Raw genomic sequence first — 23,313 nt, 5'->3', positions numbered from 1 at the left:
AATGTACACGCATGCACAGGCCCAGAGGCAAATGTATATGTGTTCATATTTATACATGCATACATATACATACCTTCCCACAAAGTTACACACATGAGCATATATCACTCTGTATGTAAATAATGTGTACATGCATGTCCACAGACATGTACCTATATGTACATATGAGTATATATTAAATGATTATTTTCATCACTTTTTTTTTCAAGTAAAAATGTAAAGAGCTGAGGTTTTATTTGGGCTCACATGCATAATCTATTTGCAACTGTTGAGAATATCTAGCATTACCTACCTCACTCACTGAGCAGTGGTGAGGTTCAAATGAAATAATGTATAAAAAAAGATTTGAAAACTGTAAAGTGATATGTAAATGTTACTTGCCATGCTTCCCTTGACCCAATTCTCTGATACTGTCCTTTTCAAATCTGCCTTTGAAGCTTTCCAGAGATCTTGAAATCAAATTTAGACATTTGGCACAATTTGTAATCATTAACATGCCTTCCTTTAAAAAAAAAAAAGTACCATCCTCTAATGTACTGAAGGGACTTGCCTCAATTACTGGCCAAGAAATAGATGGTGTGTCTGTCAGCTGAGGACCAGCCTAGCTCTGTGAAGAAAGGATAACCACTGGTAGGTGAACTGACAATGCATATATCTGGTCACAATAACCCAGGATGACTATCTAGAAAGACTGTGGAGACGTGATGAACATTCGTTGAAGTAATACTCATATTAATAAAATCATGGTTCTTTTGATGAAGTAAAGATACACCGGAGGTCAAAAGAAAAACGTAAAGAATTTACTTTGGGAGTGCTGAAGATCTGTACCCTCTCATCACCACCCTCTATATACCCAATCACCAGCAAAGTTGGTTCCAATGGCATGAGACACCTTCCCCTTTTTTAGTCAATGGCACATTCCAGAAACCACAAATATCCAGAGACATGTGAGTCAGTCTAAGGGGCTGAGGCATACTAGCCTCAAGAAAATAAATAATTATATATCGACTTTAGTGGGCCCAACCACAATTTAAAGTAATTTGCTTTTATTTTGGATAGAAGATTTAGAACTGGAAAAGTTCTTAGAGATCATTTTAGTTCAACCTGTTCACTTTACAGATGAGGAAACCAGGGCATAGAAAAGTGAATGGCTTAACGATACAAAGCAGCAGACCAAGAATTAGAACTGTAGTGTTCTGATGACAAATCCAGGGCTCTTTTCACTGTTAGAGATGTTGGAATACTAGATTTGGGGGAAACTTTTGAATTCTTGGACATCTCTGACCCCAAAAGAGAAAACATAGAAATGAAATCATAGCATTTGACCCATATACCTGTGTTTTTCCTTGCTGCCCATAAACAATTTTTGTTGGGATGATTTTAGCTGCTGGCTGAACTGTTGAGCCTATTCCTTTTGGCTGAGTCACGATCATTTTCGTGATGGGTCTCGTAGCTGTGATGATAGCTGGTTTTGCTCCTGCTGGCACTGCCTGAATGGTCTTTTCCCCCTAAAGCAAAGCCGAAGTTTGCATATTAGATTTGAGCCTTTATAGGGGAAGCAAGGGAAAAGACAAAATGTTATGAGGCACAGTGCAATGTTGTACAATAACATTAAAGGTTTTCCATAATCTGGCCCCAACCTACCTTTATTTCGCACAGTTCCTTCCCATGTACTATACAATATCCAGTCTGACAGGAACAGTTGGATCTGGGCCACACATATCTTTGCATACCCAGGGCCTAGCACATAGTAGGTGCTCAAAAAAAGTTTAATGAATTGAAATTAATTTAAATTGAAGCAGAGCTTTTGAGGTGTTCACAGAATCAGAATATTGTTGGAACAGACCTCAGAAGGTATCTAGGATCCCACGCCATCCCCTTGGCTTGCACAGGCATCTCTTTTACAGCATCTCCAACAAGTTGTCGTCCAGCCTCTGCCTGAAGACCTCTGGTGAGGTGAGCCTACTCCACCTTTGAGCAACTCTGTTAGGGCAGATTTCCTCTCTGTAAGTCCCACCCATTGCTCCCAGTCCTGTCCTGTGGGGCCAATCAGGACAAGTCTAATCCTTCTCCCACAGGACAGTCCTTCAAATGCTTGAAGACAGCTCCCACATGCCCCTTGAGTTGTCTCTTCTCCAGCTCAAACATCCCTCGATCCTTCAACTAATCTTGCTACATCACCATCTTGAGTCCCCTGAAGTCCCTAGTCACCTTTCTTTGGACAATGGCTATGCGGAAGCACCAGGACTGACAATGCCCTGCACATACTCCTACAAACTTTGCCTCATCTCTAGCCCAAGTCTTTGCTCACATCACTCCCCATATCCAATGTCTTTGCTCCATTTAAACCCATTGACATCTGACACCTCCCTGCTTGAATACCACCTCTTCAGTGAAGATTCTCCCAATTCCTTTCAGAAGTGCTCCTTCCCTCCCAAAGACTTCCTGCATCTTACTTGTATGTCTAATATGTACTACTGAATAGCTCTGAATGGCAGCAATTTGCATGTATAATCATGTGCTAGAATGTAAGCTCCTTAAGGGAGAGGCCCTCTCAGATTTACCTTTGCAACTTTGCACCTCTGCATCCTAGCACCGAGGTATAGGCCATGCACATAAAAGGCACCCAGCCATTTCTTAGAATTTGAATGAATAACTATTTCAGGATAAAAGGATCTTGTTAGAAAGGACTTTATTATTAATAACTATTCCTCATCTCTGTAGAGCTCCTAACCCTTATAGCAACGAGTGGAAAGAGCACTGGCTAGAGTTGAGAGATCTGGGTGAGATGCCTGCCTAGCTCTGCAACTTCCTAACCGTGGAGCATTGTCCTTCACTTCCCTGAGATCAAATCCTCATTCCTAAAGTGAAACAATATTAGATCATCTAACACCCCCCACCCACCCGCCACACACACACACAAGGAAAGAATCTTTCAACCCCTGATATTCTTCCTTTATTTGGATGATAAAATATAAGCTTCTTGAAGACAGGGACAGTTTCATCAGTCTATTTGTATCCCGAGTGGTCAGCACAATACACAATAATATACACATACTAACATATGTAAATCTCTTTGCAGATCTCAAAGTACTATACAAAGTATCCCAGAAGTTCCAGTGTAACATTAAGTTATTAAAATTCTTAAAGCTTAAAACTGCACTAAAATTTCTGGGACACTCAGTATAGTGCGTAGAGGTCTACAAAGATATATAGATATGTATATGTATAAACATAATATAAAATTTCATTTGATCTTCACAAATTTGTTAGGTAGGTGCTATTATCACCCCCATTTTAAAGATGTGTAACCTGAGTCTGAAAGAAGTTAGGTGACTTGTCCCAGATCACACAGCTGGAAATATCTGAAGCAAGATTTGAATTTGGCCTGATTCCAGGTCACTATCCACCATACCACCTAGCTGCTTGTTTTTAAGGTACTTAATAAATGCTTGTTGGCTGATGGATGAATTCATAATAAGAGTATTAATCCTTTACATTCATATAAAATGACAGTTTTCAAAGTACTTTTATATGCAGTGACTCATTTGATCCTCACCACGACCCTGTTAAACAAGCTGGAAAAAATTGTATTCAGCCCATTTTAGAGATGAAGAGTTTGGAGTTGAAAGAGGTTATGCCATCTGCCCACATTTCCCAAGCTAATAAATGGCAAAGCTGGAATGACAACTCAGATTTTCTGTGTTCATTCTATTTTCCCCACACTGAATATAATAACATGCCTAAGTAACGTTTGAAATTATCCAAAGCCCAATTAATAGGCTCAATTTAATATAAAAAGAAGCAAGACAAATTCCTCACTTTCTCATCAGTAATTAAAATACACTGCACAAATATCCCATACAGCATGCCAGTCATAAGATGTATTAGACACCAACCAAACCCTTATCTAAATGTTCCCCATCCAAGGGAGAAAATGCACTGAATAGATAATGAATGGTCACCACTGGAATGCTACAATGAAGGAAGGAAAAGAAGCAAGTATTCACCAAGCACCTGTTACGTGTCAGGCATTGCACTAAGTGCTTTACACATAATGATGGCTGATTATAATAATACTAATAACTAATATTTATATGGTGCTTTTATGTGCCAGGTGCTGTGCTAAGCACTTTACAATTATTATCTCACACGATCCTCACAACAACCCTGTGAGGTAGGTGTTTTTACTATCCTCATTTTATTGGGGATGAAACTGAGGCAGGCAGAGCTTAAGTGACTTGCCCAGGGTCACACAGCTAGGAAGTGTCTGAGGCTACATATGGATTCAGGTCTTCCTGATTCCAGGCCTAGTGTTTTATCTACCGTGCCACCTAGTGGATTCTAATGAGCAGTAAATCACATGACTATAACACTTGAAAGTTTCAGGGGTTTTCTCATAATATTCCTGAAGTAGTAGTGCTTTTTTTTTTTTCAAACAGAAGAGGAAACAGAAGCCAGAGCTGGGATCTGAGCCTCAGTCTTGTGGCTCTATGTCCAGTGCCCTTTCTGCTGTATCCCCTGCCTCCCTATGTCAGAGTTCATGGATAGAGCAGGATAGCTTTTCAGCTCTTTTGAGGCCACATAAAATCACAACGAGCTGTAAGTGGGATGTCTGGATGCAACAGAGTAGGAAAGACAAGAAAGCAGGAGAAGGAGCGGATGGGCAACTGACCTTCCAGGTTAGAACCCTGGAAGGAGTGCAAGGAGTACAAGGTGCTTCCTTTGTGTGACTGCTGCGGTGTCACCAGTACTTTCTAAGTGTGAAAGCTAAAGAGTTTACCACGATCCACTTGTCAGCACTTTCCTTTACACAGACCGAAGCCAAGTGTATTTCAATGTTATTTATAGCTTCAAGTGCCATTCCACTTAGTGAGTGCAAGGAAATCCAACCAAACTGATTTCTTACTTGACATTTTTAAAATCTGAAAAATGTGAAATCACAGATCAGGTTTGGCTTTACTTTGTACTTTAGCCTTCATTTTTTTTTTAACTTTACGTTTTTGTTCTTAACTTGCAAACATGAGAACTAAAACTACCGTTTTGATACAATTTGGAAGAGTCCTGAATGAAGTGGCATAAAGCAACCACTCAGAGAGGATTTACTGAATAGAGAGGATTTAAAAGTCAGAAATGACATTAAGAGATCAACAGGCTCAATCACCTATAAATTTAGAGAGGGAAAAACCTGAGGGCCAAGGAAGTAAGAGCCTGGAGATTTGCTCAAAGTCACACAAATTGTTAGTGGCATATGTGGAACTATAACTCTGGTTTCCTAGTTCCCAATACAGTGTTCTTTCCGCTATACCATGCTGCAGGGTTAAAGGTTAACAACAGCAATGTGCTTGAGCATGAGGCTTAAAAGCATGGACTGCTTGCTAGTTATCTAAAAATATATATATAAGCCGTTTTTGCCATGCATTTCTACCTACCACCTCCAACCTCTCCCTTTCCTTCCCTCTCCTTTAGGCATACACAAATATACACACAGCAATTTTTATAGAAACAGCTCTGGGCATATGTGAAAGAGCCCATTTGTGTATAATTACTCATTTGCAGATGAACACACTTACCTATTAATGGCCAGGAGGGTCTTGCCCAAATACAGAGAGTCATTTACGACCATTCAAAGCCAATTTGCAGAATGTTTAGTGGAAAGCCTGTTATACATGGATGCTAGTCTTGTCCCTCCCAAATCATTTCTTAAATGAGTGTTCCTAGTATATGAGCCCAACAAGATGGATATCAAGTGGCTACTATGGATAAACCTGGAAGTCACATAACTCACAAAAAGCTCTGAGATCTATGGTGTCCCCCAAATCCTAGTGGATTCACAGGATCCAGGAACAAAGCCTCACATTATAATATGTCTGGATCCACACATTATATTAAGCTATAAGCAACTTGTTTTCAGAGCCTGTGTCAAATTTATCTTCCTAATCCCTTAGCACCAGTAGGCCCTGTGTGCACAAGGTAGGGGCTCAGTCACTGTTTGTAGAATGAAGGAATGAGTATTTTGTCAAGTATCCCTCCCAGATTGCTTTAAATGTTTAAAAAGAGTTGATGCATTTCCTGCAGTGCTCAACTGAACCAGAGAAACACAGGCTTGGCAGAAACCTCAGAGGGATGTGTAGTGTAACCTCTATCTGAGCAGGAGTTCCCTCTAGATTCTCTAGAGTGGTCAGCCAGCTTCCACCATAAGGCCTCGAAGGATGGGGAAACTGACTACCTTTCGAGGCAGGCCATTCCATTTTAGGACAGTTATAATCGTGAACAAGTTTTTCCTTTATCTCTTGGCAACTTCCATCTACTGCTCCAATTTTGCTTCTTAGAGGCAGGTAGGACAAATCTAATCCCTCCTTTGCATGAAAGCTGTCCAACTACTCAACAGTGATCATGTCTTCCCTAAGTTTCCTCTTCTCCAGGATAAATATCCTTAGTTCCTTCTATGCTCCTCTAACAGTGTTGGTTTTCCAGTCCCCTAGCCATCCTGGTCACCTTCCTCTGGAGGAGACCTAGATTGCCACTGCCCTTCCCAAAGTGTGGGCCAGAACTGAATGAGATCCTCCTCATCCTAGACACTCTGCTTCTTTTAATGTATTCGAATGTCACGTTAGCTTTAGTGGCTAGCCAAGCCAACTGCTAGCTCATTTTTGAGCTTGCAGTACTCTAAAACCCCCAAGATTTTCTCATAGAAACTATTACCTATCCCTGTCTACCCTCTCTGTTCTATGATACGGGTATGTTGTTGTTGTTTTTAACCCAAGCTTTAGGCATAAGACAAATCTGGTGACCATGAAAATCTGAATGTCCAGAATAAGTAAGATGCTCTAGCAGATAGGTTCTCCTTAACTGATGGGAAACCTCAGGGAAATCACAACCTCAGTTTCCTTCAACATAAAATAAAGTGAATGCCTGACTGCTAGATGTTTCAATCAAGATTAATGTTATGCCTGCGAAGCTCTTGATTTTCCATTTACAGAAGCTGTCACCTTCTACTTTCTACCTATAGCTGATAAGCATTGTCTCCAGGCTAAACCTTTAAGCCCATCTATTTATAGCAAGCTAGAATGTATTCTGTTATTTACTCAACTTTTAGATTAGCTCAAAAAGGTAAATGGTAAGGAGATGGAACCAAATCTCCCCTAGTTAATTAAATCAACTCTCGGAGTTGACCTCAGAGATCATCCAGTCCAAACCTGAGGAGAAATCTTTTCCAGTATTCCCAATGGTTTACCAGCAGCCTCTGCTTAAAGACCGCTGGTGTTAAGGAGCTCAATACCTCCTAAGAAAGCCAATTTTATTGTAAAAAATTGACCTAATATGGTGCCAGAACTGGACATAATTCCCCAGATGTGGTCTGCCCAGAACAAAGCACTGAAGGGCTATCATCTCCCTTGCTCTGGATACTAGCTGTCACGAAGCCTAAGATTGAATTAGCTCTTCCAGTATTATACACGTCAACTAGCATGAGTCCCTATTAGGGATTAATAAGGAACTGTGACTTCTAAAATATAGCACAGGCATAGGGAGGCCTGAGTCCTGTGCTCATGAGTCGATGTGGTCTCAGGCCCAGTCAGGGCTGTCTCCTCATGGCTCTCCCCTTGGTTGGACTGTGTCTCTCTTTCCTGAACGTATTTTTCTCCTTTCTGAGGCTGTGTCTGTCTATCTCTTGATCTCTCTCTGCATCTCTGTCCCTCTTTTCATCTCTTGTTTCTGTGTTTCTTCTAGCCTCTGTCATTCAAGAATTCCATTCTCCCCAGCCCAGGCCCTCCTTCCTCCTCCGCCTGGGCCCATACGCTGACACCTGCATCCATTGATCACACATGGGCACCGAGAAGCCCTCTGAGAACAGTTCCTATGCTGTTAAGCCAGTGAGACTCTCCATCTGGAAGCAAGCTAAACCTGTGAAACAAGGACCCGTGTGTCACAATCTAGCAGGCTGCAGCAGAGCCACCACAGCAATATTCAATGGGTATTAGAAATTACTGTGAAAAATGGCATCCGTAGGTGGTGTCTTTATAGTTATTATAGCACAGCAGTGGTAAATCAAAAGTTCAAGCCATCGTGGGGTTTTGACTTCTTTAAGCAAATATTTGGATAGCTGGCCCTTTAAGATCCTCGGTGGATTGCTGAGCCCGCAGGTCAAGCTCTTACTTACTCCAGCGTTTAGCAATGTTGTGACAACGTTTTTGCCCGGTAGGCCTTGAATGGTCGTTCCTTTTCCTGTGGTCTTTTGTACAACAATCACATTGGGCTTGGAAGTCATTGGGATGGTGGTGATTTTGGTGGTCGTTCCTTAGAGAAGGGGGAAGAAAAGGAGGCCCAAGTTAAGAGTGATGATGTTCAATCAATTCTACTTAGGTTGCACACAATTCATACCCTTAATCACTTGTCTCCTTTGGATGAAGACAAAGGCTTAAAATATCTTACAGATTCTACTACACTCATCATTTTTTTTTTAAGTGAGGCAATTGGGGTTAAGTGACTTGCCCAGGGTCACACAGCTAGTAAGTGTTAAGTGTCTGAGGCTGGATTTGAACTCAGGTACTCCTGACTCCAAGGCCAGTGCTCTATCCACTGTGCCATCTAGCTGCCCCCCTATTCATCATTTTTAACCCCAAAATTTGGCTGATAAACCTGATATGACAATTCAACATGTACTAAGGATCTTCTATATGTAATATACCATGTTTATTTTGAATTGAAAGGGACCAAGAGTACTACCTAACCCTCTCACTGTATAGAAAAGGAAATGGTGGCCTAGAGAGTTTGTTGAAGTCACAGAGTAAGTGGAAGACCTGAGATTTGCACTGAGGTCCTCCAAGTGCCCCTTCCATTGTACTATGTTTCCTATGGCTTATATACTTCAATATTCCCAGAATCCATCATTTCTGTATGGGAATTCCCACTACCAACTTAGATCCAACTCCTCCATGCCTTAGCAGACAGTCGTTGAGAGCTGCTGTGAATGAAAACATTCATTAGCATTAACCTTATCCATACTTGCTGATGCTAATCTTTAGGCAATAGTCATTCAGTCATTTCTAAGGAAGTATAAATATAGCCAATAATTGGTATAATTTTTCATGTATAATTAATTATAATTTTTCCTTCAAAGAAATAATAAAGGTTCCCACTTAAATAGTACTTTAAGATTTACAAAACATTTCGCAAACAACCCTGTGGGGAAAGGTAGTCAGTACAAGTATTTTTATCCATATTTTACAGATGAAGAAACTGAGGCACAGAGCTGGTGTAGTGACCTGCCCAAGGTAGAATGACTAGTATCAGAACTGGTACTTGAACTCAGATCTTTTCACTTCGAGATCCTTTCTATTACAAAATGCTGGGTTTTCTTCTCTCATTTTAGAAACACAGCTTATGTTCAGGAACAGTCTATCTTTGGAACAATTCAGTACTAAGAAAAAAAAAGTCTTTCCATGATGGCAGGATATGAAAGATTAAACTGTCAAAGCTGTCATGTTGATTAGAGTCTGTAGGCCAAGGCATTTTCTACAGAATTTAAAAATGTGACCTGCAGCTATGTATTTCTTTCACTAACAATTTTTTCTAATTATCATTTAGTGATAATTACATAAATTTTAATTAGTAAAGTCCCATCAAATCTGGTTTTATAACTGTGAAACTTCAGCCAGATGAGGAAACGGCTGTTACTGATAATGATGATAATAATAATAACATAAACTTACATAGTGTTTTAGAATTATAAAGCACCTTATACATATATTCTCTCATTTGACCCTTACAGGAGCCCTGTGGGATAAGTAGTACAAGGATTATTAACTTCTCTGGGTCCCAGTTATTTCACCTGTAAAATGGGATAAATGACTTACCCAGGTGTAACAGTTAATAAGAGACAACTGTTAGACTCAACTTGGGTTTTCTGACTCCTAGTCTGTGCCTCTCATATCAATTGGTCAGAAGGGTATTTGGGGAGTTATCGATATTGTATAATCTATATAAACGGATCATACTCTAGACCAGGGGTTCATAACCTTTATTATATCATATACCATGCTGACAGTCTAGTAATTAAGGAACCCCCTCTCAGAATGTTTTAAAATACACAGAATTACAAAGGAAACCTATTATGTTGAAATACAGTTATCAATTGTTTTTTTTTTAAATTTCTACAGTAACTTCAAGTTAAAAAACCTTATTCTAGAGCAAAGCTTCTTAAACTGTGGGTTGTGACCCCATATGGGGTCGAGTAACTGAATGTGGAGGTCACAAAACATTTGGCAACAGTAAAAGGTTATGTGTAGCATTCTATATACCTTTATACCTGAGGTCACACAAAAATTTCTTGGGCAAAAAGGGGTCTCAAGTGGAAAAAGTTTAAGAAGCCCTGTTCTAGAGCAACTGAATTCTCTATAAAAAAGGGACCAAGTGGAGAAATCAGTAACTATCCAAGATATACTATAAGAATATTCTCTAGTGCCTCACTGAGAAGTGGAAGTGACTCTAGGTTTTCAAAAGCTATTACAGAATGATTTTCAAAGGACTTCAAATTCTAGCCTTCAGTTAATTTATTCCATCTTATTTCTACTGCTCCCTAACATAGATCTTCCACTTTCATCAGAACAGCCACTTCTCTGTTCCATAATCACGTCATGTTTGTTCCTGCCCTTGCTTATACACCTTCCTACTAAAAATACCCTCTCTCTTAACCTTTGTCTAAACTTATTCTACCTGTATTTCAAAGCTCACCCTTAGTTCCACAAGCTGAAGCTTTAAGAAACATTCTCCAGGTCTTCTAGGCCATTCCTCAAATTCCTAAGCAACAGAGTTGTTATTTTGTGTGTTAACTCCATCACTCAATATAAAATCTAGAAAAGAGGTGGCACTGCTATGCATACCTCTCTAGCTCCCATCATGCTAGCACAAAGGCATTCAATAATAGCTATGGATTGGTACTCTACTCTTTGAATGTTTAACTAAACAAACACCAAATTTCCAGCATTTCCAACATCTCTAAGAGCTAGCTCCTTTTGACTAAGTACAGATGTTCTCAGCATCTGTTTGTTAATTCAGTGGACAATCACTGAACATCCATGTGCAGGGCTCTAAATAATTATCCTTGAACAGTTTTTATCCCTTTGTACAATTTAAAAATTGTTTTCAGTGTTTTTCCCATTTAGGAACACTCAAAAAAATCACAGAATTTCAAGAGGCAGAAGACACATCAAAGGCCATCTGGTCCACCCCATATCTCACAAAGTGGTCCTCCAGCTTCCACAGAATGTTGCCCTAATCAGAATGTTTCCCAGTTTCATTAATGAAAGATGCTAGTGATTGAACCCCAGTGAGGTTAACTCCTCTGAGCATGAAACCATGTGGTACAATGGAGAAAGTGCTCTATTTGGAGTAAACCCTCTATTTGGATTCAAACCCTAGCTCCAATATGCATTATTGCCAGTGTGTCCTTGGGAAAGTCACTTTCCTTCTCTAGAGCCTGAGCCTGTTTCTCTGTAAAATCAAGGGGTTGAACTGAATGATTTCTACATGTCCTTTCAGCTTTAGCACGGACAGACTTCCCAGCTCCCTAATACCTACTCCAATAAAACACTGAAGTTCACACCACATTCAAAAATGATAAAGAAATCCAATGAGAATCTACAGTGACATCTTCCACTCCAGAACCACATTAAAAAAAAAATTTTAAGAAGCCCATGGGAAGCATCAATAATGACCAGAGACCAGCAGCCTACAAGGCTCTGTGAATAGAAGCTACAAGGGCAGAGGGTTGCCCTGAGAAAGTTCCAGGGTGGGGACCTTGGAAGCCCTGAGGAGCAGCAACATTACCAGAGACTAGTGAGACGGTGTTGCAGAGCTCAAACCTAGATCAGGACAGGGCAGGGCAGTCTCAAGGGTTCTCAGTTTCCTAACACTGAAACACCAGAGAACCCCTGGATCCAGCATTCTAAACCTCAATGATCCAAGTAGGGCAAATCACAGGAAGTAGAGGTTATCACAAGGACCAAGGGGACCCAGAGCAAGACCAGGTGGAACTGATCACACCACCCAAAAGTACAACAAGGGATAGAACCTTCCCTTAGCACAAAGCCCAGTTCAATAACTAAAACTCGAGTGTTGAGTAAATAAAACACCTGCAAGTATGTAAATTCAATGCTGTAACAACAAGCAATGACTCAAAGGAAAAGTAGATTTTCCAGGAAGATGACATGAAAACTGAGAAGAAATTTTTAAAATGTAATAAAGCTCTGAGTGGAAAGTACTAGAAGACTATCTTAGAACAGAGAGTGGTAGACTGGTTCTATTGTGAGAGTTGAGGAGAGGAAAGAGAAGATGGGGCAAACAGTGGAATACATGGATATAGAAAGGAAGAAGGGGTGTAGAACTTGTTATTTCCCAAAATTAGAGTAAGAAGAATATACAAACATGGAGGAAATGGAGGAGTAGTTATCAGATGAAATTCCCTCTGTTTGATTTTGAGATTGAATCTCCCTTTCACCTGAGCCCTATGGAAAGTATAGCAACCACTCACAGGCTTGATCCCATTGGTGATCAGTACAGAAAATCTGAGTTGCTCCATTTCCAACTTGAAATAGTTCAACCTTCCACAGGCAGCCTGTGGGCCCAACACTCCTGGAGGTTCAGCATACTGGTGCAGGATGTAGTGTGGACATCCAATTTTCACTCTAATACAGTTCAGAACTCCTGAAATCAATCTACCAGGCTCATCCTCCCCGTGAGTAAGAAATGCACCTGGTGAACCTCACTCACAAAGTAGAGGCTGAATAAGAAAACACACACGTTGAGAATTTGGTGCCAAAATACATCCAACTCAACAGGGGAAAAAGTGGGGATGGGAGAGGTAAGGAATTGGAAGCAAAATAGACCTTTTCATCCCAAAGAGGCAATTAAAAGGGGAGGAAAAATTAAAGAACTAGACTCTAAGGGGATGCCTTAGATTGCCTCTTAGACAAATGGAAAAAGGCTGAACAAATCATAGAATATGAATGCAATAGTAAAAAAAATGACAAAAGAGAATTTCAGGAAATCCTGGGTTGTATGAACTGATGCAAAGTAAAGTGAGCAGAACTAGAGAAACAACTTATACAGAACAACACTGTAAAGAAAAATTAAAAGCCTTTAAAAACCTTGATGAAAACAATAACCAACAACATCTCCAAGAGACCTCTGATGAATCACATCAAATCCTATCAGAAGGGTGATAGGAAAGGTGTAAACAAACATTTGTTTTATGATATTTGTTACAAATTTTTTTTTCTTCTTCTTCTTTACTTTCCCTCAACTAACAGGGGATGAAAGATGTTGGGGAAGAAAAGGAATTAGCAATAGTGATGCCAGAAAAAAAGGGCCACTGAAATATTTTTTAAATGCACAAAAGGCAAGAGAAGGAAGCACAAACAAGCAGATCAGTTTTGAAAATACAATGTAGAATTTATTACGTAATTTTTTTTAAGTAGCTAGTGCAGAGTGGAGAATCAGTTTCGAATAGAATCCTGCCGGGTTCTACTGTATGTATGGAAATGTTCTTTTTTGATGTTTAAGTTCAGAATAAAATTTTTTTTAAGTAGAAGCAAGAGTACAATCTACACAAACATCACAATAATGTAAAGGAAAATACCAAGAAAAGATATCAGAATTCAGATCAGTGAAATAGCCAAATGATTCCAGAGGTCTGAGGATGAAACATACATCCCTCTTCTCACAGGGGAGGTAGTGGACTACAGGTGCAGAATGAAGCACGTATTGTTAGAAATGGTCAATGATCCAATGCGTGAAACTGTTCAGTTTAACTGTACTTGTTTGTAACTAAGTAAATTCTCTTTTGAGGGCTGGGTCTCAGGATGCTACAAGAATGTGGGGGGAAAAAGCACCAATAAAAAAATTAAAGAAGAAAATGTCTTCAGTAATATGGACATCACCCAAACAAACTTATGTGGCCATTTTAACATGACTGCTGATGTGAAGTACAATATCACCAAAAAGTTACCTATAACACTTGAATATTATCAAGGACTATTGATCCAAAGGCCTAAGACAATTGGAATTGCCTGTGTGTGTGTGTGTGTGTGTGTGTGTGTGTGTGTGTGTGTGTGTGTGTGTGTGTGTATGGCAAGACCCTACTGCTATTGATGAACCTACCTCCTCTGCAAAAATCAGAAATGAGAAAATTAAAAAAAAAATTTTTAAACAGAACTATCAGAAAAGTTTGGGACCCAGAGAAAATGTGTATGTGTGCAAAAGAATGAAAAGGATTGTAGGTTATCATTTAATTTTTTTGGTCTCACATGAACACACACACACACACACAACAATATACTATCAATTGCTTTACCTTCAAATATCAAGGCCAAGGAAGCATGCACATGAACCAAATGCACTGAACTAAATGCTCTTCCTCTAAAAACGTAGTCATTTTGCTCTCATATTGTCAAAGAGAGGCTCTGCCAAAGTTCTTTCCCAATGCTTCATCCTAAGCATGGAAAGGACCCCCAAGGCTTGAAGGATACATTATTGGAGCATGAATACATATTCTGGCAGGTCCCATCAAAGTGAAAAGGCCCACAGACAGACTATAAGGAACATCCTAGTTAAATACAAAACTATAAACCGTAACAGATACTAAGAGGCTCATCATCAGAGGACTGGCCACTGAGTTATGACTTATTTCAGCTATAGCAACACATGAAGACTGTCTAAGGTGGGGAGAAATTGCAATCTGCATCAGCAGAGGGAGTACTTAACAGCAAAAAAAGTTAGGTATACTTGAAGTAAGCAAGAGATTTGGCATGCCTGAATCAAACATAATAGGGAGAGAGTGATCTTTATTACCTTAGAATATTTCTTCTAATCTAAGAATTCTAAGAATTTGTGGCTCAAAATTTATAAGAATTTATAACTCAAAAAATAAAAACTCTGGGGCAGCTAGGTGGCACAGTGGATAGAGCACCAGCCCTGGAGTCAGGAATACCTGAGTTCAAATCTGGCCTCAGACACTTAACACTTACTAGCTGTGTGACCCTGGGCAAGTCACTTAACCCCAATTGCCTCACTAAAAAAAATAAGATTAAAAAAATAAAAATAAAAACCCTTAAGGTCTTAAAAAGTTACATACAAAGGCAAGAGGTGTTAGGAAAGTGGGAGAGGTGTTTTAAAATGGAATAAAATCATTGCACTATTTCACATTTTAAAGGCATTATCAAGTAATATGTTATACTTTGAAATTCAACAGAGATTGATAATCTTTCCTTACAAACTAGAATAAGATGATTCCCTTCAAATCTGACCCTCTCCAATTTGACAAAAATCAAATGTTCTCACATTTATATTCAGGCCAAAATTCACAGCTTAGAACATGGTGCCCTTATGCCATCTCCATACTTTTCATTTCTATCCTCTAGTAATAAGATGCCAGAAATCACATTTCTTGACTTAGCCAAGTTAGGAGCCACCCACTGAGGTGCAGAAAACATTCCTCATCTACATAAATGAATTGGTGGGGGTTGCCTGATCAGAGATGGCTTATGTCACTTTAACTAAAAAAACAATAATGGATAGAAATGGCTTTCATAAAAACATTCCATTTAAGAGGCTGTAACCCAAACTCAGCAGCATTAGATAAGCCAAAAGAAACCAGAGAAAATTCCAAAATATTTTTTTAAAGGAGAACAAATAGCAACTTTTACTGTCTTGGTAAATTTCAAAATAGGAAAAAAGCCAGCATAAATGGGGGAATATAAGTAGAATTTTCTAATGCTTTGGGTTTTAACAATCTAAAGTGCTATCAGTAATCAAGAATAAGCTGAACAATGTCCTTTCAGTCTTTTGGGGGGGGAGGGAGGAGGGCAAGGCAATGGGGGTTAAGTGACTTGCCCTGGGTCACACAGCTAGTAAGTGTCAAGTGTCTGAGGCCACATTTGAACTCAGGTCCTCCTGAATCCAAGAGCAGTGCTTTATCCACTGCACCACCTAGCTACCCTGTCCTTTCAGTCTTAACAAAAAAGCTGTACGTACTTTTTTTTTTTAATGAAAAGTTTAATATAGATCAAGTACTAAGTGGTCTCTGTGTCAGAATTAAGGCCAGAAACTGAACTTAGTCATTCAATGCAGACTGAAAACCATGTGTTAGATTTCTACACTAATATACATGCAGTTACAGAAACTATGCCACAGTTCGAGTAAGAGGGATTGTTTAACTAATCTAACACAACCTCCCCTAATTTTAAAGAGAAGGAAGTTGAGACTCAAAAAGAAAGTCTTGCCCAAGGTCATACACTGAACTATTGACAAGACCCAATCTATTTATTTGAAAACAATGTGCGTTCTTCATCCTGTGTGAGGTAATATATACTCATGCCATAATATATAATATATACCTACCAGAGACTATGTTACTGCTAATTATCTTGCCCCCCAAAGTAGCTAATGATTTGGGTACTACTGTAATGATGCTACCGCTGGTTGTTTTCACATAGGTGGCAGCTCCAGGGGTTGCAGTCATTCGAGCCCCTATGGAAGGACTGACTGTGGGTCGAGTATAGGTTGCCTGTGTGCCTGTACAAAAGAAAAATAGAAACAGAAACCTGCCATTATTTACACAGAAATTACATGTTCTATTCAAACAAGCTAAACTACTGTTTTCAGATCTCATCTTGCCCCCTCACTTCTCTGTGCATAGGGAAAACATCTTCCCATTTTCATCTGCTGAAATATTGTCTTTATGTCATGAGCCTTACTCCAGGGCCAACTCCTCCATTAAGCTTTCCTTTAATTTCCTCTTCCTCCTAAAATTTTCTTCAAGCATTTTGTCTGCATCTTTCCTTAGCTATTATCACTTTATACCTTTAATGACACATACCACTCTCTCTGTGGGTCCCCTCCCATTCGATTTTAAGCTCTATCCGGCTATGATTCCAAAGCACAAATGAGGAGGCTTGCTTACCTACCTCTTGAGGGAGGAAAAAAAGATTCAAGGTGCAGGCAAAGACATACATTTTTTGACATGACCAACACGGGAATTAATTTTGCTTGAGTATATGTATTTATTTCAAGGGATTTTCTTTTCTTTTTTCCCAACAGAGTAGGTGTTATAGAACAGATGAAGACAGTGATAGGACATGTTTTTGAAATGCCAAGAAAAGATGAAATGCCAGAAAGGAGCACAGACAAATAGGATAGCTCTGAAAGCTACACACTGAACTTATTAATATTTAAAAGAAAATAAAGCTTTATATGACAGAGATCTGAAGTCTCATGTACTAATCCCTTTTTCTGTTCTACTGTCTATATGGAAATACCCACCTATTTGGTATTTGTCACATTCAGAATTTAAAAGGATTTTTGGCTCTGAGGGTAAGGATTATGTGTTTTTTTCATCTTTTTGCCTCTAATGCCAAATAATACATTGTATACAGTTGGCACTTAATAAATATTTGCTTAATTATTAAGTAGCTGGGGGGACAGCTAGGTGGCTCAGTAGATAAAGTACCAGCCCTGGATTCAGGAGGACCTGAGTTCAAATCTGGCCTCAGACACTCGACACGTACTAGCTGTGTGACCCTGGGCAAGTCACATTACCCTCATTGCCCTGCCCCTCCCCCCAAAATTATTAAATTTCTGGACCTCCCTCCAAATAAGGTGGTAGTGTGTCAAATCATCAATTTGAAGTTTTACAGTATACACAGGAATCATAGCTACCTCAACTTGAATTAACTTTATTTGAATATAAATATGTATATTTTTACACATAAATTCATATTTATAAAGGAATGAAATTACTAAGTAAAACTATATTACAATTACTTTGTTCCCTTCTTCTACTAATTTCATATCAGGACAGACATTTAATAATCATTCCTGAAAGAGTGTTTCAAATCTGTTATAAATTTTAAACTACTTGGTTAATAGCTGATTTAAAAAAAAATATTTTCAGACATTCAACAAGTATTTATTAAGGTACAGCTGTGTGCCAGGTACATTGGTAAGCACTGGGGATACAAATAAAGGTAAAAAAAAAAGTTCCTGCTTTCAAGGAGCACACAGTCTAATGGAGGAGACAAAGTGTAAACATCTATGTACAAAAGATACATACAAGATAAATTGGAAATAATCTCAGAGAGAAGAGGACACTAAGATTAAGGAGGCCTGAAAAAGGTTTTTGCAGAAAGTAGGACTTTAGCTAGGACTTGAAGGAAACCAAGGGAAGCCAGGAGGAGGAAATCAGGAGGGAGAGCATTCCAGGAATGAGGGACATCCAGAGAAAATGCTCACAATTGGGAAAAGGAGTGTCCTGTGTGAGGAAAAGCAAGGAGACTAGTGTCACTGGATCACCGAGTACTTGGAAGAGCAAATCTAATGTCACCACTGAACAAATTATTCAGCACTGTTTACCTAAAATTGTCAGAAACATTTACTATTTATCTTCTATTATAGTCTAAATAAATTTCATAATTTTAATAACTATTTTATGACATTAGTCATTTACCCAGCAAAAGTTTATTGAATGGTAATGTTGTTTTTCATGATTTCACATGTAAAATTAATATCATGTTGCCTTGCTGGAGGGAGAGAGAGAATTTGGAACTCAAAATTTTTTAAATGTTAAAAATACCTTTAAAAAAAAAAGCTTATTGAGCACCTAAAGATAATATTGTCCCGGGGCAGCTAGGTAGTGCAGTGCATAAAGCACCAGCCCTGGATTCAGGAGGGCCTGAGTTCAAATCTTGCCTTAGACACTTGACACATACTAGCTGTGTAACCCTGGGCAAATCACTTAACCTCCATTGCTCCACAAAATGATGATGATGATGATGATGATGATGATGATGATGATGATGATGATGCCCCTCCTTACATGGAGGCTCTAGTCTAGTGGGGGAGATGAAACATGTACAAATGACTCAATACAAGGCGGAATGTGAAGTACATTCAACAGGAGAGGAAATACATTCCTGAGTGTCAACAAGGTAGGAATGTACTTCTGGAGGAGACAGTGTTAAGATTGGGCCTTGAAGGATATATTGGAATTTGAAAGACACAAGACAGAGATACTGAAAAAAGAGGAATGATCTTTCTGATCTTTCAAAGTAGAGTGAATAAGATTAGGGGACAGAGTGCAGAAAGGTTTCATAGGGTGTATACAACAAAGAGCAAATACCTGGGTCTGGCTAGAGTCTGCCTGGAAAGAAGTGCCAGGAATACAAAAGATACTCCTTCAACAAAATTCCTTAACTGACTTGACAGGACATTTTTGTTCATATGTATCTTAAGGTTTTCTTTGATATTTTAATATCTCTAATATTTTTAGAAACCTATTGTACAAGGATTTAGAGTCAATGAGGTCTGCTTACATAGATTCTTGCCAACCCAACATGTAAGAACTAATATTTCTAAGGTTAAGGTACATGGAAACAAAGGTATTAACTATCATTAATTTTTACTTTTAAAATAAAAAGTTAGCTAAATGGACCCAATGAAGGATTTAGTACAAAAGTTAAATTAATTCCAATCAAATTTAAATGAAGTTTTAAATATAGGCATCAAGATTAAATGTCGGGGCAGCTAGGTGGCACAGTGGATGGAGCGCTAGCCCTGGAGTCAGGAGTACCTGAGTTCGAATCCGGCCTCAGACACTTAACATTCACTAGCTGTGTGACCCTGGGCAAGTCACTTAACCCCAATTGCCTCACTTAAAAAAAAATTTAAAAAAAAAATTAATAAAAAAAAAAAGATTAAATGTCAATGAATAATTTGACAAATCAAGCTCTAAAATGGAAGTGAAATATTAAAGCATATGGAAGAATTTAGAGAGAATTCTTTTTTACTATATCTGACTCTTATTTATATTTCGCCATTTGAAATAAACAATGATTTATGGTGACTCACGAATTATATAACCCAGAAGGAAATTCAAATATATCTTATGTTGCTCTTTCTAGAAGGGTTAACTGTGTCAATTGAAAGAAGCAGGGTTGGGGTGTTAGATAAGAGACTGTTCCAATACTAAAGATGAGAACTATAATTTCCAATAGCTTCTGCTGAGAATCACATAGGCAATGTTTCTACTCTACATTTACCCTTAGAACTGGAGAAAGAGCCTAGAGACAACCTAGTCCAACGCCATCATTTTCCAAAGAAGGAAGCTGAAGCCGAAGGCATGAAGTCATTTGTTCCAAGTCACAAAGATGGAAAGTGGCAAAGACAAGGCTAAGATTGATGTCTCCTGAGCTTGGTCTAGTGCTCCCAAAGTACCTTTTGCTAGCAGTAGAGCTTATATAAACTCAATATATTTAACTTCCTAATGGGAAGGTGGCGCAGCTAGGCGGTGCGGTGGATAGAGCACTGGCCCTGGATTCAGGAGGACCTGAGTTCAAATATGACCTCAGACACTTGACACTTACTAGCTGTGTGACTGTGGGCAAGTCACTTAACCCCCACTGCCCTAGAAACAAACAAACAAACAAAAAAAACTCCTTCCTAATGAGAAAAAAAAAAAAATGTGCATAAGTGATCTTTGAAGACAGACCCAAGACTTACCAGTGGGAGTGGTGACCAATTTAGTTGTCATAATTGCCCCATTGCTGCTCACCACCATAATGGGCGAATTGCTACTGGTGGGCAGTGTTGCTGTGACTGGTTTAGGGAGGATTTTACTTGGTTGAACCTGCTGAGTGATGATTTTAACACCTATGAAAGAAGCAGATATATGTATCACATATTTTTTTTTAATTCTGAAACATTTCCTTCCCATGGACCTAAGAAGGCAGTAGTTTCACATATTTGTTTTAACTTTAACTAAACATACTATGTCAGCTCCTTAATGCCCCCCCTCAAATTTAGACAATTCTTCAACTTCCCTTCTTCAGATTCCACATCCCTGAAGAAACAAGTTGCTAAGTATTTAAGCAAAGGAGAAACAAATTTTCTCTTTATTCTTGCCCTAAGCTACTTAAGCTTTCTTACTGAGATCAAATGAAAGATCGGGCTAACCAGCAGAAATGGCTTTTCCAAAGGAATAACATATAGACAATTATTTTATGTGACATGACCTAAGCAAATTGTGAGGAGTAGTCAAGAACAAAGTTCAAGAGAAGGGGACTTTTCTTGAAAGATTATCACCAATCAGCATCTAAAATCATTTTAAATATTCTATTCTATAGGTGTCAGCCTGTAAACTCCAGCACTACCAAGATTCCTCTTCTACAGTCTGGCCCTGGTGCTTTCCTATGTTATGGAGGTGGCCTTATCTACCCCAAGGCTATGCCCACAAAGCACAAATTCTACTGAGGTAAAGGCTACAAGTGGAAGTCAATGATGGCCTGGCTTGCCTGCAGTCTGAGGCCTGCCGTGACTAAGGATTGAGCGGCAGGAGATTGGCCTTAGAGGATGTACTGCATTTTTGCAGGGAGTGACCCCACAGGGAAATCAGAGAGCTTTTGAAGTGTCTTAGTAAACATACTTACCGAATTTAAATGTTTCTAGTCAATGCTTGAAAGATATAGGATCTTGAAGCAGATTGCAACCCCTCAATATCTACGGCGAAAGTCTTTGAGAACTGGCACAAACTGAAAAATTCCTTCACTTACAGCTAACCTGGTGATGAGCTTCCCTGAACTGAGCTAGTCTGGTCCTCAGTCAGCAAACATACAGTCCATTACTGACTCCATACCCTAAGCCTTTCTTTCTAGTCTGGTAGAACCTGCCATATTCAGTTATTATACCTTTAAAAACTTAGGGCCAGGGGCAGCTAGGTGATGCAGTGGATAGAACACCAGCCCTGGAGTCAGGAGTACCTGAGTTCAAATCCGACCTCAGACACTTAACACACACTTACTAGCTGTGTGACCCTGGGCAAGTCGCTTAACCCCAATTGCCTCACTAAAAAAAAAACAAAAACAAAAACAAAAACTTAGGGCCACCTCCAAGAGAAATATAGGGCAGAGAGAAGGAGGGCTTCAGTGAAGTCAAATTAAAAATTGAGGGGAATCATTTCAAATAATATATATTATTTATAAAATTAATAATTGCCAAAACTAAATGAGAATGAAATTACTGTTAGGATCTATTCCACAGACATCAAAATCATAAAAGGAATATATTGCTGTGGAGAGCTGAGAGCTGCATTCTTTTTTAGGGGAAAAGACTTGGGTTAACTAAATAGGAAAGAAGGAACCTCCACTCATTTAATAGTATTAAATCAGTTCATCTCCCTGTAAACAAGGGATGTAAAAATTTCCACATAGCATCTAAAGAATTCAAAATTCAGTCTTAACTTGCTATAAAAACTAAAACAATGAGGCTGTGGAAAACAATTATCTTTTGGTGTTATCTCATGAATGAATTATAAAGATAGTTCAGCAAAAATATCCCCAAAACGAACCTTAACAACTGCAATACTGTAGAAATATGAAGCATCATTCATTAACCAATCATATGGATACTAGAATTTCTTTTCACCAATCAAAGGAAAATAATTTCAAATGTGCTTTAACACATTCAAAGATATAAAGTTAAAAGTCTTAGTATTGCTTCTAACTATTCCATCCAAAGAAGCACAAAAAGTCGTTTCACTTCAAACATTTAAGCCACAGCACTCTAGGACAAAACTAACACTCAAAAGGATATTTCTAGATCATTCTAAAACTACTGACTTTCCCCCCATGGAATCTGTGAAGCACTGCTATGTCCTGCCAAGCTACAGACACTGCCAACCTCTTTCCACAACTGCAAACCATAAGCTCTCTAGAATATTTTTTAGCAGTAAAACATGCACTCACTACCACATTCTTTGGCAGCAAGACTTAACAACTGTCCTCAATAGAATCTGGAAACTGCCACCACTTTCCAAAACAATAGGGACCAGTTTTGAAAAGGAAAATTTTGGTCCCTGACTTGGATTGGCGTTATTATCTCAGAACTCTTCTCCAGTTACCTGATTCCTGTTTGATCTGGATGGTGGGCTTGATGCCAGGTGGTAACTGAGACTGCTGGGGCTGCTGTTGATGAGACACTGCTGTGGGCTGGGCTAACTGCTGCTGGGTCTGTTGCTGTACTTGATGCAGTTGCTGTTTCGGGGACTGTTGATGTTGTTTAGGGAATTGTGCTAGAATTTGGGTGGGGGTGGCCACCAAGCTCTTAGGAGAAGGAAGTCTGGTTGATGCCACCTTAATTGCTGATGTGGATACACCTATAAAAGCAAGAGGGGGGAAAAAAGGATTTAAGAATAAAAAAGATGAAAATTATCATTGGGTATATAATGACAATTTCCTGTGGATTAAGTAAATCAAAAAGAAACAA

At 39.0% G+C, this 23,313-nt stretch overlaps 1 protein-coding gene across 8 annotated transcripts in view; it reads right to left on the bottom strand.

The window, feature by feature from the left end:
• The window catches only part of EMSY (EMSY transcriptional repressor, BRCA2 interacting), a 100,073-nt gene that overhangs the window by 35,154 nt on the left and 41,606 nt on the right, over positions 1–23,313 (bottom strand). For all 8 annotated transcript variants that reach the window (XM_043995720.1, XM_043995716.1, XM_043995722.1 and 5 more), the window contains 5 exons: positions 22,949–23,203; positions 20,554–20,703; positions 16,399–16,572; positions 8,162–8,298; positions 1,335–1,508 (listed from right to left, as the gene is read on the bottom strand). In XM_043995720.1, the coding sequence (XP_043851655.1) occupies positions 1,335–1,508; positions 8,162–8,298; positions 16,399–16,572; positions 20,554–20,703; positions 22,949–23,203 (890 nt within the window). The remainder of the gene's footprint in view (positions 1–1,334; positions 1,509–8,161; positions 8,299–16,398; positions 16,573–20,553; positions 20,704–22,948; positions 23,204–23,313) is intronic.

This window comes from Dromiciops gliroides, chromosome 3 (assembly GCF_019393635.1).
Source record: "Dromiciops gliroides isolate mDroGli1 chromosome 3, mDroGli1.pri, whole genome shotgun sequence".
Lineage (NCBI taxonomy): Eukaryota > Metazoa > Chordata > Mammalia > Microbiotheria > Microbiotheriidae > Dromiciops > Dromiciops gliroides.
This window is presented reverse-complemented; position numbering and strand designations above follow the sequence as displayed.